The 19679-nt window shown below is 42.3% G+C and overlaps 1 protein-coding gene across 1 annotated transcript in view; it reads left to right on the top strand.

The window, feature by feature from the left end:
* The window catches only part of LAMTOR2 (late endosomal/lysosomal adaptor, MAPK and MTOR activator 2), an 89327-nt gene that overhangs the window by 57330 nt on the left and 12318 nt on the right, over window positions 1–19679 (top strand). Inside the window, exon 3 of the mRNA XM_085639569.1 lies at window positions 11635–11724. Within this exon, the coding sequence (XP_085495695.1) occupies window positions 11635–11724 (90 nt within the window). The remainder of the gene's footprint in view (window positions 1–11634; window positions 11725–19679) is intronic.

Genomic DNA, 19679 nt, shown 5'->3' with positions numbered 1-19679 from the left:
ATTGCAGGTAGTAAGGGTCCAGCAATGATGTTTACTGACAACACTCTTCTACTTTCTAAGTCGCCTATGGGTATCCAGCGGATTCCCGATAGTTTTGTTGCCTTCTGTAAAAGCCGGGGGTTGGAGATTAATACACAGAAGACCAAATTCATGGTCTTCAATCCAGCAAACGAGTCTCGTCCCAACCCGTGTCTGAATGGCACCTTGTTAGAATGAGTGTCGGTCTTTGATTATTTAGGTGTCACTTTGACAGAAAATCTGGAGTGGGGGCCGCAAGTGGCCAAAGCAAGCCTTGAGCTCGCACAGACTGTAAGGGGGAATCGCTAAACTGCACAGAACATCTACCCACAAACCAGCTGGGCCATTAGTAGAAATCTATAAAGTACAAGCAAGGGGTGTCACAATGTACTGGGCAGAACTATGGGGCCATTGCTCTGCCAGTAGTCTGAGCAAGGTAGAGAACAATTTTATGAGACCGATGCTCTGTCTCCCCCTTAGTACTCCCCTGATTCCTCTATGCCTGGATTTGGGCATTAGGCCTATTAGGGACCAGATCGGCCTTAGACCGTTAACATTTTGGTGTAGATTATGGGTGTGACCCCGGAACTGGCCGTTTATCGATCAGAGCTTAAGGAGTTACTGTGTTTTCCGGGTGTTAGTAAAATACCCTGGTTTGCTTATATAAAGGATGTCTGCAATAGGTTGGGTAAATCTAACCTATGCAGCAATCTTCAAGAATCGTGCCCCTTAATTTCGTGGTTGGAATTGGTCAAATCCTACAGGAGGTACAGACTTGCTGTTATCCAGGAAAGATCTGTTTTAGGACATTTGACGGCCAAACTTCTAAAATCAAGGATAAGTACATCATAGAATCCTTCCTCGATGACATTCAACCAATCCTGTCTAGTAAACTATATGTACAGTTTGGATTTGGGACCCTACCGCTTCGTGCCTTCTCCAACAAATGGTCTAAAACTCTACCCCGAGGCTGCCCTGCTTGTAATTGTAAGGAAGAGTCAGAGCTGCATGTCTTTTTTTTTTTTTTTTTTTTTTTTTTTTGTCCTGATTATAAATTAGCCAGACAGCGCTGGCTTATCCAACTCTGCAGGAATTTAGGTTCTGTGCAGAGGCATTTAGAATTTTAAAATTTTAAAGTATGACACTTACGCCCCCATTGTCTTCGTTGTATCTCGTTTTTTAACTTCAATGTGGCGCACGCGTTGGATGTTCTTAAAACCTGCGATTATGCCCCTAGAAATGTGTGTGTTTATCTGCTTAAAACGTTTCTACTTATTACTTCCTTTAAAAAAAAAAAAAGGGAGGGTTTTTAACTGGTATTATATTTTAGCCCAAAAGCCTTGCTTGAAGTGATTTCCTGGCAGTTTGGGCCGGTAGGGTTAAAATATGATTTGTCTGGACTTATCTCCTTGTAAACTACAAGATGCAATTTATTATTGTCAAATTTGCCTAACTGTATAGGTAATTACTTGGTTACTTTTTAACACAGTTTTATGTGAACAAACTTTTAAATCTATGTACTACTTATGGGTCATTTGTGGGAGTATATGTTATGTCTGGTCCAGGTGAATGAAATAAAGATGGATGATAATATAATATCTAGTGCTCTAATATTTCATAAGGTTTTCTTGGGAGTAACACTCTAAATGTTCTGTAATGGATGTTACGGGTAGAATGCCTTTGGGAACCCAACATAAAGAACCACAGTTTGGAGGTAGGCAGTTTTGCTTTGAATGCTTTTTTTAAATTAATTTTTAGGTCGGGTAAATTTCAGATAACAAACAAATTTCAGTTTTTATGATTGATGGTTTTCCTATTGTGGTCTGTCTTTTGCATGACTTGCTTGATGATCTTAAAGCATTGTTGTGTTCACCTCAATATTATGGGAGTCACACCAGGTAGATCCCCTTAGCCCTAAATGGCAATATATCCTCGTCAGAGATGGGGAAACTGAATGGGTGTCCCTCAACCCCATCTATCGATGCTTTGTTAGATAAGGAGTTTTAGGAGTCAGACGACCCTGCCGGGAAATAAGTTATCTACGGGTGATGATGAAATAGAGCTCGGCCCCTGTACCCTAGATCAATACCCAGGCACAATGGTTGGTATTGTAAAATTATAAGATTATTTATTATCTAGCTACATAAGGAGTGAATCTGTATGATCAGTTATTATAAACAATTTGGTGGTAATACGCACATTAGGATGAAGATTTAAGAAAGTCCCAATTATGTTTCATCACACACACCTATCCTATCCGTCTGTCTCCTTCGAAGTATTATTTCTTTATGGGGTTCATCCATCCAAACTTAATGGGTGTGTCCATTCAGTTTGCTTTTAATGTCAAGCAATGTATGGTTTCCCTGCATACATTACACTATAATCAGATCAGCAGTTGGAATTCAGCCCTTCAGTCCCTTTGCAGAGGCATACAGAGAGTGTGGAATCTAAAAATACTGTTCCCTCTTCTCTCCTAAACAGATCCCTGCAAGAATATTTTCCTCTACTGCTGCGATTAGAACGCCTTCCCAGAGAAATTGATTGTTTTCCTTCTGTCTTTAGTTTGAACGGTGACAGCAAATGAGAAGTTCATAAACGGAGGATATGGTGATCAAGCACATTTCCTAGTTTCACCCTTTAAAGAGCTCATTTTGCTAGTCCCTGTGGCTAGACACACATTCTCTAATGTTACAGACCGTCATGTTTCCTTGCACTCAGGTCTGTTTTGCATGTAAAATGCCCAACTGATGTACTATAGGCCTGCCACACCTGACTGCATGGGAAGGGATGATTGTTAAGATAAATGTGCCATTTATGAAGCTATTTCAGCCACTCCTCATGCCGGATATTGTTTGGTCGTTCAAAGGTCAGTGCACATATTCCACCAATTCTGCATCTGTTTTGGAGTTCGTACAAGAGGAGAAGTGTGGCTCAATGGTTAGAGCGCAGACCCTGATGCAGAGGTCTGGCCTGGGACCAGGGTTCAATTCCCGCCTCGGCGGCTCTTGGATTCAATTTCCCCGGACCTGATCATTCTCGCCTCGGTGCCTATTCTTATCATGGGTCCCACTGTGCAACTCTGGGCAATAGCTTGCTTAATCTCCACAACGACCCCCACAGCGCTAGGATGCCTGGCTTCACCTTGGGGGTGCCCAGGAGTGGACATCTCACAGGAAAACCAGGAAGGGTTCCACAGCGGTATGAATACAGCGCTACGAGACCCCTGGGTAGAAGTGCACTATATAAGTACAAATACATTTACATTTACAAGAGATATTGAAAATAATTTTCTCTAGCATTGAATTTTTTCAACACTCATACTCCCACAACTTTTACCCATGTAGAGCTTCTGTTTATTCAGTTGCATGAAAAATCATCGTTGATGGTTTAATCACTCGCCCTCTATGTTTTTGATCCAATCATTTGTATGGTAGCCCCCTAATGCACAAAGGCTGACTCACTTTTTTTACAGCCTACTTGGCTCTTGAGTTAGTCTCACTAACTCATAAACTAAGGTAATCAGAATATCTCACCTTGTAGAGTTTTCCACTTCGTGTGCAGTGGATCCTATACAAAGAATAAAGGTCAAATATTTAGATTTTTGCATTTTTTTACGTTAATATGCCCTTTCATCACGCAAAGTGATTGAGCAACTCCCTCAGACCCAGCGGGGTTTTAATAATTATTGTAATATTGTCAAAAAAAAAAAATATTGGTTCGTAATCATGGTTACATTATGGGCAATGTGCTTCTATGAATTTTAGTTCTTACGTAATATCTTTGTCATACAAATAAAGAGTAACTGGCAAACTCAATGACGTGGTCCTTTCATAGGAAAGCTAAAGGTATGAAAGAATCGGACATTAATATTACAGTAAAGCATAGTATTGAGATTACCATTATGTTTCAGTGTAACTTGAATAAAATCTTAGTGGCTGTAAATTCGGCTAATTACTAGCCTTATTTGTTCCACTGTAAGTTCTCTTTGACCCTGGCTACTAGAATTATGCAGCGATAAAGGACTAATGTATTGGCAGAGTTGGCTAAATTATGTATAAGAAAAGAAAAATCATGCAGCTTATTGCAGCAAATTGGAGGCAGTTTTATTTTCCTATTTTTGTCATTTAAATCCAAATTAATACTGTCTGGGCAAAAGTTTCTCATTAGTACCATTTTAAGACCTACATAGCAAACAGCAACTGAAAGATGGCCTGTCAACCTTTGCTAAGGTCTGCTACGGTGCATCACCATATTTGACACTTTATCTTATGCTTGCACAGTGCTTGGACTTGCAGTGGTTGTCACTAAGTCGAGTGGTACCTGACCCTGCTCTACAGTTGTTAAGGACTCTTACACCTGTATCACTCTGTTTTCTTATAGAGTCCAAAACATTAATCTACTTAAAAAAACAAATGATTCCATATTGCGTTGTATATAAAATGTGTAAAATAGAGTGGCTACGTTATGACTGACATACTATGTCTCACCTGAGACAGAGCATGCGCTGTTGCTTCCAAAACATTTTTTAAAAATAAAAATGGCTTATAGCCCGCCCATTACTTACCATTGGCCGTCTTCATCACCAGCCTTACTTCATTGCTTGTCATTGGTCGGTTTCACTTTCTACTTTGTGGGTTTATCCCTTCAATAGAGTATGGACCAAATACTGATTAATTGCATTATTAGTGTCCTTCCACTGCTCTCCTCAGCTTCACATACTTTTCCATTCTGTCGAAAGACTCTAGAACCAGGTCGATTTAGCATTTAGCATTTTACAGAGTTATATTTTTGATCTCTAACTGGTGGGGACCTCCCACACCCATTTGAACGGTGCTTTCTCTGGGGTTGGGGGTTTCAGTATCCAGTGCAGCACATGCAGAACGTGTGGTGGCGTACTCTGCACACTCTACTCTCGCACTTGGCAGATTGGCCACTGCATCAGTTATGGATGTAGGAAGGTTGATAATAGTGAACCTCTCCGTGCCGTGCAGAGAGGGCAAGCCCGTCTGCAATTCAACTAGCTATTTCTGTATATAACTTAAAGGAGAGTATAGACTGCTTATACCTCAAATGCTCTTAACTTTGCCAGTGACCATTTGTAAGCACAAGGCATGCTTTGTTTTGAACTTAAATGTCCATATTCTTGTCATAGTTATTCATCCATCAGTATATCAAAGACCGTCTGAAGCCCTATGTACCTGGACGATGTCTCCGGTCATCTGAGGCTAGCTTGTTGCCTGCCCGCGCTTTAATAGAGCTACCTTGTGGGGGGGGGGGGCTGGCTTTCTCAGTTGTGATTCCCCAGCTCTGGAACAAGCTACCGCATAGTATGCGCAGGGAAGCCACCTTACTCCCGTTCAGGAGGAAACTCAAGACCATTTTGTTCCCTGAGGCATTTGAATAAATTCACCCTAATCTGTGCTGAGTCCTGCAGGAATAAGGGATTCCCGGGTTCTTGGTCTATACTGCAAGCGCTTAGAGATATTGGTGATTTAGCGCTCTATAAATATAAACTAACCTATATGACCTGTGATAAATGCACTCCCATACTTTCCTGCGTTATTGCCAGATAATAGTGCCTGGACCTAAGCTTGCTAGCCTTGCCCACCCAGTTTGTAGCTGCCATTCAGGAATGCAACACATTTTGACACCCAAGCCACTGAAGTTGAATGAACGTCCCTTTTCCTGGTCTGCTTTCAGTGTTTCCAACTCTTAAGCTGAAATTTTGGTCAAAGCTTGTGCAAGCTGCAGAAAAGAATTTGCTTGCCTGTCCTTTGCTTTCAAAAGTGGAACTCTGCTGCAACAGATGCACTCCGTCACGTAGAAAATAAGCATTGGTAACTTCAAACTTACAGAATGTATGTGATGGTTCTGCTGAGTATCCATGTAAGAGAAGGTGTTTTTTTATTTTTATTTAAGTAGTACACAACCAAAAAATGAACTGTACTGATGTTTCAGAATATATGAGAATTAGTACAACAAGCACATCTTTTTTTACAATTCTGAGGTGTGGTGGAAACCAATATTTGAATATGATCAAAATACATCAATATACTAGGTGATGACATTTGCACAAATTATCGGTTGTGTGCAGTAAAACAGTATGTCTGTGCAAATGTAATTGTCATTTCAATTCACCACTCCACTCTATGCCATTTCACTCTATGCCACACCACTCCATTCTATGCCATGCCACTCCCCTCCACTCTACGACATGCAACGCCACTGGACTCCACGTCACTGCAGTCTACAACACACATGCCAGTCTACTCGACGCCAATCCACTCCACACCACTATATCCCACTCCAATCCACACCTCAGAAGCTTGTATTTTGCCCGATTTCAAGCAGGAAAATGACCTAAACACACTTATTTTAGTTCCAAAAATGACGATTCACATCCAACAATCATTAACAGTCAAAGGATTAAACATTTAAAAAAATCACCATCACTGACCATTTGGAGAAGGTTCCTCGGGTCCGGGGTCATCCTTTTTCATAAAAAAATAGATTTTTGGGACTGTACAAAAAATTATTCAAAATATCAATTGTATCGCGCCTCATGTTGAATAACCACTTTTTAAGGCCTCACAGTGACCCAAATTTCCTTTTTTTTTTTTCTCTTTTTTTTTTTAGACTGTCCTCCTACTCAGAAGCCTGTATTTTGCCCAATTTTGAGAATGAAAATAACTTTAAACAATCCAAACGACCCCACTTCGCTACAGTCTACTCCAATCTACTCCACTCTAACATACTCCACTCAATCTACCCCACTCCAATTTACCTACCCTACTCCACCCCAATCTACCCCACTTCAACCTACCCCACTCCAGCCCAGCCCACCCCACTCCAATCTACCCAAGTCCACTCCACTGAGATCCAGTCTACCCTACTCCATTCTGCACCACTCCAATTTACTCCACTCTACCCCACTCCACTCAGTCTATCCCAATCAACCCCACCACATCCGCCCACTCCACATCTACCCCACTCCACATCAGTCTACCACACTTCACTCAAATCTACCCCAGTCTACCCCACTCCAGTCCAATGTACCCCCACTCAAATCTACCCACTCCAATGTACCACAATCGAAATCACTCCACCCCAAACTACCGGACTACTCTACTCCCTTCTACCCCAGTCCAATAAACCCCACTCCATTCCAGTAAACCACCACTCCACTCTAATCTACCACACCCCAATCTACCACACCCCAATCTACCACACCCCACTCTACCCCACTCTACTTCACCCCACTCCACCCAATCTACCCCTCCCCTGTCTACCCCACTGCAAAAGATCTACTCCATCTACTTCATTCCAATGTATCCCACTCCAAACAACTGTAATCTACCCCACTCAAATCCACTCCAATCATCCCTCAATCTCCCCCACTCTATTACAATCCTATCCTACTCTAATCCACCAAATCTACTTGACTCCACCCTAATCTACCCCACCACACTCCAATCTACACCACTTCTCCCGAATCTATCTCACTCCACTCCACTCTTAACTCAACCCAAGTCTTCACTCAACCCCAGTTTATTCAACTCCACCCCTCTCCATTCTACCTGACTGCAGTCCACCTAATGTACTCCACTCACCCAATCTACCCCACTCTAATCTACCCCACCACATCCCAATATACTCCACACTACTCTATCCAACTCCACTTCATCTTCTCCACTCGACCCAGCTCCACTCCAGTCTACTGCAGTCTACCCCACACATCTGTCTGACGCCAATCTACAACACTCCACCCAAATCTACCTCACTCCAGTCTACCTCGCTCTATTCCAATCTACCCCAATCCACTGCACTCTTCCCCAATCCACTGCTCTTCACTCTTCCCCAATCTACATCACTCCAATCCAGTATACCCCAGTATACCCCACTCCAATATACTCCAATCCACCCCACCACAATCTTCTCCACTTCACCCAATATACCCCAATTCAATCTACCCACTCCAGTCTACTCCACTGCAGTTTACCGCACTCTACCCCAATCTACCTCACTCCACCACATCCCAATATACCCCACACCATTTCAATCTACCCCACTCCACCCCAATTTACTCCACTCCAAACTACCCTAATCTACTCTCTCTCCATTCCATTATACCCTCCTATAATCCACCCACTCTACCCCACTCGAGCCTTCCTGACTCCTCTCTACCCCTCTCCATTCGACCACAATCCACCCCTCGCCACTATTCCTCAATCCACCCCACCCCACCCCAATATATCCCACTCCACTCTACCCCAGTCAATTCCGCTCTAGTTTATCCCACTCCACCCCAGTCTTCCCACATTTAATCTACTGCACTCCAATCTACCACTCCTAATTTACCCAACTCCCTCACTCCAATCTACCCCACTCGACCCCAATTCAATCTACCCCACTCTACGCCAATTTACCCCACTCTACTCTGTGCCACTGTACCCACTCCACTGTACCCCAATCTACCCCACTCCAATCTACCCCACCCCACCACATGCCATTAACTTTTAGCCATGTTGAACAGCACACTGGTGTACAAAATGGCTAGACCACATTGCCAACGCCAATAGCTATCGCATAGGCAAGACCTATTGGCTTTGCCAATGCTTGTTTCCTCAGCAGCGCCAAAGCCGATTGGTTTCGCCTATGTGAGATGTACTGGCTTTCCCATGTTGTGCATCAGCCCATCTGTTGGTGAAAGTAAACAAAAGAGCCCTATTGGCTTTGACAATGGTTGTGAAGCATGTTCAAGGTCACAGAGAGGTTCATGCCCATGCACAGGCTTTGGGGCGCAGATCAGGTGTCTTCAAAAGATCAAGGAATTTTAAAGTGACCTCTAATAACATTTTCATATATATCGTGGGTGGTTTTATTACCATAATATACGGTTCTGTGCATCACTAGCATACTTTTGTCCACAGCTCTAGCCTCATGTCCCCCTTTCCCTTCTATTATCTTATTCTCTTTATTCCCTTTTCTTTTTCACTCCTTTACCTCTTTCCTAGCTGTAGACATTTTCTCTGTTTTTTGTTTCGCTTGGCTGCTTTTCCTCTTCAGTTGTCTGACTTTTTTCTTACTTGCTCTGGTCCCGTATCCAGTTTTTTCTCTCGTTCAATCTTCTGTTTTTTTTTACCTGTCTATTATTTCTAATGTGTTTATTACTTTGGAAAACAAAGCCTCTTCCGGTGTGTTGATGCAATGGCAAAACTCCTTGCCCCAGAGTCGCCTTCTCCTGCTGCACATGGCAGGAAGATTCTCCTAAATGACGTCCAGCACTAGAAGAAAGGTTAGGGTACAGGGGTAGAACACCCCTGTGCTCTCTGTGCACGCGCTGTTTTCAGTGTGTGTGCATACGTCACACAGGTGCCGCCATCTTCCCTTGCAATCCCTGAAGAAAGGCGGACATCTTCTTTGACCCATGCGGAGATTGCAACATAAGATGCGTCACCTCTAATAGTTTATTACATTTGACGTGTGAAATAATTGTATCATAACAAGTGAGTTCTGACGTTTAATGGTGGTGCAGGTATGTCTATTTAAAAAAAAAATGAATGGTTCATGTAATTATTTATTAACTTTTAATGCCAGTAAAAGCAGTTATTTAATTCCAAATTAATGTCCTCACAGGGGTGTGGAATTTAATAAAATATCTACTTGTCCATGTGGCAGGTTGCTTCATAAATCTACTTGCCCTGTAACAAAATCTACTTGTCTCTTTTGTGCCATGTCATTCGGTGACAAATTATGACAGCAGTCTCATTATATAAGAGCTCTGAAATAGCCTCTCTGATTATGCATGGGCTCCTTCCATCGTAAGGTTTGAATACTAGCAAGTCCCTTATGTTGCCACTCTTCCGTAGATCTACATACTGTGACTGAAAGCAAAGGTTCCAGGGTGGGAATGCACTTTGGAGTCTGTGCAAACCTACCAACTTGCATGTTTTGAGGGTTTTCACCAACTCTTCTCTAATCTTTTACCATACTGAGAAAGGTTGGAAATGTACTCATGACAATGGCAGACTTAAAACATTTCCCAGGGTTGGGAAAAAAGTGTTTGGAGGGGAAGTGAACTTGCAAACGCTCACATTTTCGCATGCGCAAATCTACACCTGCATATTTGCTCATGCTAAAATGCAGTTCACAAATTTTCTAGGAGTACTATTTCTTGGCCTACTTCTTTAAAGTCTTGTGAATTCACAAAAGCTGTATATTTCCACTTAATGCAAGGAAATAGGTGCACTTATGAGACTTTATTTAATAATTGGGCCCCTAATTAGGTCTGGCGTTATCCATGACCATTTGTGTTTATTAAAATTCTATCTCTCTCTCTATATCGGCTAGCTTCACTGTGAGTGCCCGCGTATTCTGTTCTTTCACAAGGAGCATATCGACACGCAGTCAGTGCCAGGAACTACTGTGGCAATATATGCTTTTTGAGACCAAATTAATTTTGGTTTTGCCAATGTTTGCTATAATGGTGAGGGCCTGGCAGTTCCCACACCAGTAATCTTTTACAAAAACAAACCCAAAACAAGTCATGCGTTGACAAAACCAAAAGGCTGACCAACAATTTCAGACCTACTGGCTTTACCAATGCTTGTTTATTTTTGTTTCCCATAATCTTGTTAAAACTGGTTACACGATTTTCCATTATGAATATTTTTGGGAAATACTAGCATACATCATCACATTTTACTAAATGATGCTACAAAGTAGTAGCACCTAAAATTTTACAGTAGTTTAGGAAAACGTTTTTGTATTTTTTTGTGAACACTTTATTTTGAAAACAAAGAATCATCAATCTTGTTTTCAAGCGTCTGCAAATATTTGCATCTAATCGGAGATAATTCTGGGAGCATTATACATAGCCTCATATTGCCAAACATTGAAAACGTGTGTACACATTTTTATACGGGAACCACTGTCAGTATTGCAGTCTGAGCTTACAACATTTACCAAGAGCGCTCACCCTGATAATAAAGGCTTTGTATTAATGAAACATAAATACAAGCTTGAAAAGCATTAACACATGGACACAAATGTTACCTTAACTGAAGTCAATGCCTTTCCCTGATCCATAATGTGATACTATAAACTGGCAGCCAAGGGGCTGGGCCTACTTGTCCCAAGGACAAAATACACATGAAAACTTGTCGCCCTTGACCCCCAAACAATATGTTCCGGGCGTCGGGCTATAGGAATTCCACATCCCTGCCTCATAAAAGGGAACATTAACTTTTCTAAGCCCAAACAGTTTGATATTCCCCCACATACAAGCACCATCTTCTAATGCTGCTCGCATGAGTAATCCAGCAGACATGGCGTTGTGTTTTATAGTAGATAGCATGTGCCCAGCTCCTAGCTGTGCTTATGAGCTGTGGTGGTCCTAGCTGAAAAAAGCTTTTGAGCTCTCCGCCTCCCTTAGCTTAATAAAATAATAATAATTTGTGGTTTGGCACCTCCTAATGGTGTCCCAATTATGAAGTCTCAAAACAGAATAAATGCATTGTACAGTGTTTAGAGTGTCTGCATTGATGACTCCTAAGTGTTATCGCAGCCAAAGAATTAGCAAGAGCAGATGATATAACTTTGTTTTTTCCTTTGTAGGAAGGCCGCGTGGCAATCACTCGGGTCGCCAATCTCTTGCTGTGCATGTATGCTAAGGAGACCGTCGGCTTCGGGATGCTGAAAGCCAAAGTAAGTGCTCATGAGAAGGATTTCAGAAGCCGATTATGGAAGTGTTCAGGGGGATTGTTATTACTCTGCCAAACAACTTTAAAAAAAAACGAAAGTTGTAACATCCGGGGGTCCATTTTACCATAGTTTCCTTGGCGCAACTAGTGATCTCAAGCAGGATTGGTTGGAAGCCGATAAATGGCAGCAGAGCACAGATCCAATCGCATGCACCCCATTATTGAGAGGAACTACACTTTTTTTTTTTCCTTTTGTAAATCTGTGTACTCTCACGGCTGTTCCTCAAAACTTAACACCCCCCCCCCCCCCCGATCGCATATGGTGCACATTGTCCATTCTAGAGCACACATGATGGGTAACTCCTAGTTAGGGTGCTTGGGGAGCTTTGTTTATGTCACTCCTAAGGATGTAAGCTGCTCCGTTGGGTTCTGTTGTGGTCGCCACTTTTCCATGCGTGTCTCTGTGCTGTTCCTCTCCTCGTCCCTGCAGAAATCATTGTAATTCAAATCCCATCCAATTGAACGGAGCCGGATGGGTCTATTGGGTTCACCCTCCCCAAACCAAGCCAGTTCCAGCATGTCAGCCTGTGGCCTGAGAAGCAACCCCTGAACAAAGACTGGCCAAGAGCATGTGCAAGACTGACCACCTGCCTGCTAACCCCATCCCCCTTTTATGAGTCCTGTTCTTCCAAGAAGTCAGGGCCAAGTAACTGCTTCTAATTGGACAGAATTGGTCTCCTTCCCAAGCGCCTCTCTGCATTTAGGCGCTGCACCTGTGATCCCATGCTGAGTGGCAGTGATTGATGGTTTAATGACTTGGATGACTCTTCCCATCATCGCTACACTGGTGATCTCCACCCGAGCGGCACTGATCATGGCATGAAGGCTTATCACTTTGTCACTACACCCATGGTCTCCCAGAAGCAAAATTTACCCCGACAAAGGGACCACTATGCCTCCACCATATGACGCAGCACTGGTGATACCCAGCCTCCAGCACAGATCTCGATATGCGGCATGGGTGCTTGTGCAGCAGCATCTTTGTTCCCCCCAGTATCGCTTGAGGATCGGGGCCCTCCTTTGTTGCTACTATATTGTTTGCCACAACACTGCACCCACTGCTTTCCCCGAAGCCTACAGAGGGAGAACAGCAACCACTTGGGTAGCGCAGTCCAAAACTCCCATCACCCAGGAGTCATTCGTCCTCCTTCCACCCCAGAAATACAGTAAGATATCAAACTATGATCGTCTTCCATAACCGGATTCTGAGGATAAGCTGTATCCTTTAAAGTAGATTTATTACCACATCCTCGTCGATAACATGTAAATCTTGACTGAACACAGAACAATAATTATCCAACAATAGTTAAGTCCAAAATAAAACTTCCCAAGTTATTACACCCATTTCTAAATTGTAGATAAAGACTGCTTGGATAATAGAACTATTGTAAGTAATGTGTGTGCTTACGGAACTACACACCACTTTCCAAGAGTTAAGCCTTGACGCTTAACCTCACAACCCCATAAATAAAACCTTAAGCAGGAAGTACATAGCCATTCCATGAGCTTGCAGTAGTATTTGGCTTCTGTGGCTCCAGGCACAGCAGCAGTGCTCATCGCAAGAATTACCTAGCTTCCCACAGGCACTGAAGAACTGGTCTGATGCCATCCAACACTTATTATGAGAGGCCCTAGATTTTCTGATGCCCTAGAACCATCAACTCGAACAGCATGTGATTCGTCCATGTAATGGCCAATTGCGAAGTAGGGTTAAACTAGCAAATATTTCCCTCTTGCACCCCCAATCTATTTGTGTTGAAGTAGTCCAGAATTTTCTATATCTCAAAATAGAACATCCTCATATCAACACACGGATGCAGTAATTGCGTAAATGTGTAAGCACGCGCCCATCCCATCAATCTCTTCCGGTTTAGAGTTAGTGCAGTTCTGTCATGGAAGACCTCAAGGTATCATGTTTCTATTTTCCACGGGTTGTTAAGAGACTCCTCTGAGCAAACTAATTGTTTCTGCCTTGCCACCCAAGTAATCTCGAGCACTAAATTCAGTCACACAATGACTGAGATGGTCGATTGGATATTCATACCTCATATACCAGATTCACGTTTATTTCATCTGAGCTGCAACTTATGGCACTCTCCATAATTTCAACACAGTCATTTTCCAACAGACCTGCCTCAGCTCGGAGAATATGACAAAGATAGTGAATTAATACTTTCTCCTTTCAAGAAAGCACATTGGGAGGGAGTAATGTGAGGGGGTGGTGAAGAAAGGCATATGGGCGAGATAGCTGGAAATAAACACGCATTTGTGTGGAGTGCTTAAACCACAAGCATTTGCAATGCAATAGGTCTCGCATTTACAAGAGTTTCGGCTATTGGCATTATATATGACAATACCTTTCATTTATGTGTACACAAGTGGGTCGCACACTGCTCGTCACACCAGCAAGTTGCCCCAAAGGACTGTGGTAAATGTAGTGGCGACGGCGGGTACGCCTATGCCACGATGTGTAAGGAGAACAGTATGTGTTGCATTTAGCCATCCCTGGACACGTGTTTCGAGGTAGTTGCCTCTCGTCAGCAGGGAGCAGGACAGTGTAAAGGGGTGCCGTGTGGACTGCCAAAATGTAATTAAAAACAGGTCAAGTACCTCTCATGGCGCGCAGGTGCAGATCCAAGGCTCGTCAGCCCGTTAGCTCAAGGGAGCCGTAATAATTTGTACACAAGTGGGTCGCACACTGCTCGTCACACCAGCAAGTTGCCCCAAAGGACTGTGGTAAATGTAGTGGCGACGGCGGGTACGCCTATGCCACGATGTGTAAGGAGAACAGTATGTGTTGCATTTAGCCATCCCTGGACACGTGTTTCGAGGTAGTTGCCTCTCGTCAGCAGGGAGCAGGACAGTGTAAAGGGGTGCTGGTAAAATGTGTTGTTTTTAAAACAGATAAATAAAGGGAATTGTTATTTACAATGCCACTAGCTTAAACTTGCGCAAATGTAAGGCCTATTGCATTGCAAATGCGTATGTGCTATAAAAAAAATAAATAGAAAAAAGCGTTAGGAGAGAGCGTGAAATCTATTTTAGAAAATAGTGCTCGGAGGCTGTAATTAAAGCCTACCAAGTAACAACACTCGTAACAGGGGATGTCGTCATGGGAGGTTACAAAATGACATAAGGCGGTACTAACTAGGGGCTACTGAGGTAATTGACCAATGAACAGCCACAGTTTACAGTGGACAATGATACAAGCCAGTGAAAAATATGTACGGAGAATGGGTGGAGCTTCATGTCCCTACCTGAATACAGCAGGCCTCGCAGAGAAGCTTGTTCGCTGCTCAGGCTCGACCTAAATTTGAAAAAGTAATTCCCTAAAAGCAAGCAGTACAAGCATAGAAGCCTGCCAATCAAAGAAATGGCATATGAGCCCACTCGGAGGAACAAATCCAAGATTAACACTCTAGGACACAAGAAGTAGGTGAATGAGTGATAGTAGCCAAGCAATGGTAAGCAATGGGTGGGCTGCAGGCCCCTTCCCATGTGTGATCTTGGTAAGCTCATAGTGTCTTTCACATCAAGACAGCTTGCGCTGTCCAGTAATCTCGACTTAAAAATGTCAAGTATAGGAAAAAGGTACCGTCTTACAGTCAAAGTGGTGACGAGGCCATGCATGAAAAAAGAATCCATAAAGGAATGCAAACTCTGTCTCCTAACTAGTATAACATACGCTGCTTCTCACTATGCAGATATGTTTAAGTGTTTGAAGACCCTACACACAAACAATTGGTTAGGATGTTAATCAGTTACATTTAAGTCCTTTCATATGCTCCATTTGAGATTATGTTCCTCTGATATCACAATGAAACACTTTCGGTGGCAACGTAGTCATTCATCATCTTGAAGGTGCAAATTATTGTATTTTTAAGTAGTAATTTGTGCCCGAAAAGGCATAAACTTTATTAATAGCACAATATGGAACACTGTCTAGTTTCTCTGTCACATTGTTTTTCTTGTTTATCTCATTTATTATCAGCAAATATTGAATCTATTGTTGGTGTTACCCTGATGAATGGGTGACCTCAATATTAACAAACATTAGGTGTACTGCATTCTCTGAAGATGTACTTTAAAAGAATTATTTAGACATAATAATTACAAGAACTTATTTAAGTAGATATTTTGTTAAACAATTAGGAGTCTGGAAAAAAACCTGTAAGTTGTTGCAGGTTGCTACGTTTCATGGGCCTCCTCCATTACTGCTTGATTTTCTGAACACTTTTTTTTTTTTACTTTAGGGAATATCATTTTTTTACCCTTATCTGTAGCCCCCCACAACACTGCAATATTATCCTAATTGTCCGTAGTTTGGCTGAGTTGACTATTCACACTTTATCACGTTTTATCGCCTATTTCATTGAATTGCCTCTAATTCCTTACTCTGTTCTGGTGCCACGTTTGAGATGAGTGACTCTCCGTTTCCTGTGAAATGTAGCAGCCCTTCCTTCTTGCTGTCTGTTAGCCTTGCACCAGTTTCAATTTTCTTTATATGGTAAGTGCAACTGTCGCCTGAATGCATCATAACACTAATACAGAAAACATAACAGTAGAGAAGGCAAGAGAAAAACATCTGGGAAGGAAAGATCCGTTTTACCAATAGACTTCAAAGTTGGCGAACAACCATGTTTGTTATTGGTAACTGGGTTAAGTATCCTTAAGGAGTGCTTAGTCAACTGTAATTACACTTCACAATAATTACTACTGCAACTTCACTACAAGTAGAGAAACACTGTAGACCAATTTGAGTGACTCTCACTCTGTATTCCAAAACATTTCTACGTTTTCAAAACTCTTGTGTTGCTAGATTTCCCTGAGTGCACGTTTCCACAAGAGACATTTAGAGCCAAGTGTGTTCCTGAATGTCTGTCTTTTTGTCCACGGGACACTTGAAATAACTGCAGTTTTGGCCTTCTCCTCCCCCTTCTGTCAAAGAAAGTCTGCGCTCAGGTCAACAGAAGTTATTACGAACAAGAAATGCAGGGCTACAGCTACTCTAGTTCCGCTAATTTAATGGTCTATGTTGTGAACGCCTCCTTCTTGTATTATTTAATGGTGCAACTTAGGATATAATGAATAATTATTTATTTGCTTTCAAATGTTTTCAATTCTAATGAACCATAATCTGATTTCAGTGGGTAAGATAAAGTAGTTTCTGCGACAAGAGTAATGTGGTTGATGCAAGCCGTGGTAACTTGGACCATAATGTAAATCACTATAAGGATGATAGGTGGCCAGTACTGTTGACAAAAATCTTCATTCCCCATCCCCAAGCAATACCGTTTAGTCAAGATCAAATTCTCCACCCTCCGAAACCCGCCCAATCAATAGTATGTAATTTTTTTAACTACTTGGGCAATCTGTTCATGTATGCCTATATCAATGTTCAGTAGCAGCAGCAACATTCAGAACCTACATCTGCACAGACACCACCTTAGGAGCTATGAGTACAACATCAAGTGTGATTCTATACTGCAAAATTAGTTTGTTGTGCTTCCAGGTGGTCAGAGATGTACCCTAGATCAAGTGCATTTTCCTCAGATACTTTTGGTAGTTGGTGAATTTCGTAGATTGACAGTCCTACTCCATAGTTCGGAAACAAGATGGCAAAGAAAGGGTTAGTATCTGAATTCTCTCTGGGCGGTTTCTTATGGAGGATGTGGAGTGTATCTTATATCGGGTACAGCATGAGGAAGACATGATTCAGAGCAGTCATTCAGTGTCCAAGCATATGCTATGTTAGCACGGATGAACAAGGTACCGTGCAAATCACAGATGCGACTGCAGGTATACAGTACCCCTGCTAGGAGTTTGAACTAAGAGGACAGTTCATATTCTGATCAGGCTGGATTGTAGAAGCCACATTGCCTGAATCCCACCTACATAGTTTTGCCATTTATAGTTTCCCAGCGTAGTCCACAAGCCGTTCTAGCCAACTGAACAGCATGGGATGATAGTTGCTGATCAGAAAAAACAGAAACCCAATTGAGAGAAGAATATTGACAGTAGCGTTGCTACACCCATGCTCATAAGTTTTAACGCATTGTTCTTCTTCACTGAGAGTGGTAGGAACCATGGTCAGTACTAGTTTGGAATCCTGAGCAGATGGGCATCAATCCAGAACGAAGAAGGGGTAAGTTCTGCATTGCTCCAGGAATTTAAAGAAAGCGTTGCCATGACCGAAAAGCACTTTTGTAAGTGGATGGAACACTCTGTGCTATTGATTTCTTCATGACTGCCACCCTTTCCTTCCATACACAACCCAATAAAATAGTGAGCCAACCAATGAAGCTTGTTGCAAAGAGTACCAGCCAGACCCATCAAGGAGTCTGGTAGCTGGGAGGTTCCCTGGTACTGGGGCATAGGTAATCTCCTCGGTCAGAAGGTGGCGCTGCATTATGATGAGATCTATATCGCTGGGTAGCAATAGCAGAACTTCAGTGGAAGCTATTGAGACAGCAAAGCAGGTGCTTGCAGTATTGCAGAGTCATATTATCAAGTGTTAATCCAGTCGAGCTGGAAACATTGGAGGCGTAGATGGAAGCATCAAGTCGTGCCCCATAACCATCTCAAACCGACTTGGCATGGTTGTTTGGTTAGGTGTGGCTTGCATTGACAGAGTGCCATAGGTAGAGCATCAAGCAACTTGAACCCAGTTCACCACAAATCATAGCTATTTTATTCTTTAAGATATTGTTGAACCTTTCTTCTATCCCAGACTTAGTAAGCACAGTTAAAGTGTTTGATTCCCAAAGCTTTACATAGTTCTTGGACCACAAATCACATACTAAGTACCCTGGTCACTTCCTAATCGAAAAAGAATACAGAACTCCAAAACAAAATCCTTTAGCAGTATCTTGGCTTCAGAGATAACCCCAGCTCACACATTCAGGGAAGCTTCTGTCCACCCACACAACATCAACGTTAAAACCAGAACATACACATAATTGTAACAATGAGGCATTTGTATGAAATACATTTGAAGGTGGAATAAACGCCCCCATTGGGTGGGGGGCAGTGGTGCGGGTTTTGTACCCTTCCCAGTATTGTAGACTTGTCAATTGTTTTAGGATTGGAAATACTGCTGGGCATTAGAGCGGAAGATGGAGCAAACTACTGAGCATTTGCAGCACATCATACAGGCCTGCTTATGAGGCACTGCCATGCAATAGTAGCACAAAATATGGAAAAAAACTATTTTTGGGGGAACCAATCTCGCTTGCTTTTCTCTCGCGACAACGTAGTCCTTTTTACAATCCTGCAGTGACTACTACATCTAAGGCTCTTTCTTCCAGCTCAGCAAGATCTTGTAAAGAAGGCATGTGGAATTCAGTAATATGAGATATAATTGGTAAGTTAAGAATTAGTAGACAGAGCAGCCTTTTAGCAGTGTGGTCGTCTAGGGCGTTTCCACTATTCGCTTCATATGAGTCACATTGGGCAGCAGCTTTAAGATAGCAGGTTTTAAGGGCAGTGGAAACCATTGAGTAAACTAGTTACGTAGGGTCCATTTTTAGTAGGGACTGTGGCACTGGTCAGGAATCCCTGTTGCATATAAAATAGCTCTAAATCCGAAAACCTAGTTTGAATCGGTGAATATTGTTAGTTTTGTTTGCAGGCATGATAAAGGTTCATGTGAGAGCAGGCAATTGAGCAGATCAAACATTTGGTAAATGATGGCTTTAACGGACATTGTAAAGAGGATACATGGCATAGCCACAACCAAGGAACCTTTATCCTTTTCTGAGACATAAACCATCAACATAATATACAAGATCACAGTTTTAACACATGGCTGCCCACAAGTGTAGTGTGATAATGCAAACAAAAATTCTGTTTCGGTCCTTGAGGTTTGACCTGGATAAATACTGGGTTTTTAGTGGTAAA

Source organism: Triturus cristatus, chromosome 12 (assembly GCF_964204655.1).
Source record: "Triturus cristatus chromosome 12, aTriCri1.1, whole genome shotgun sequence".
NCBI lineage: Eukaryota > Metazoa > Chordata > Amphibia > Caudata > Salamandridae > Triturus > Triturus cristatus.
The sequence above is the reverse complement of the archived record's forward strand: the minus strand, read 5'-3'. Positions and strand labels throughout refer to the sequence as shown.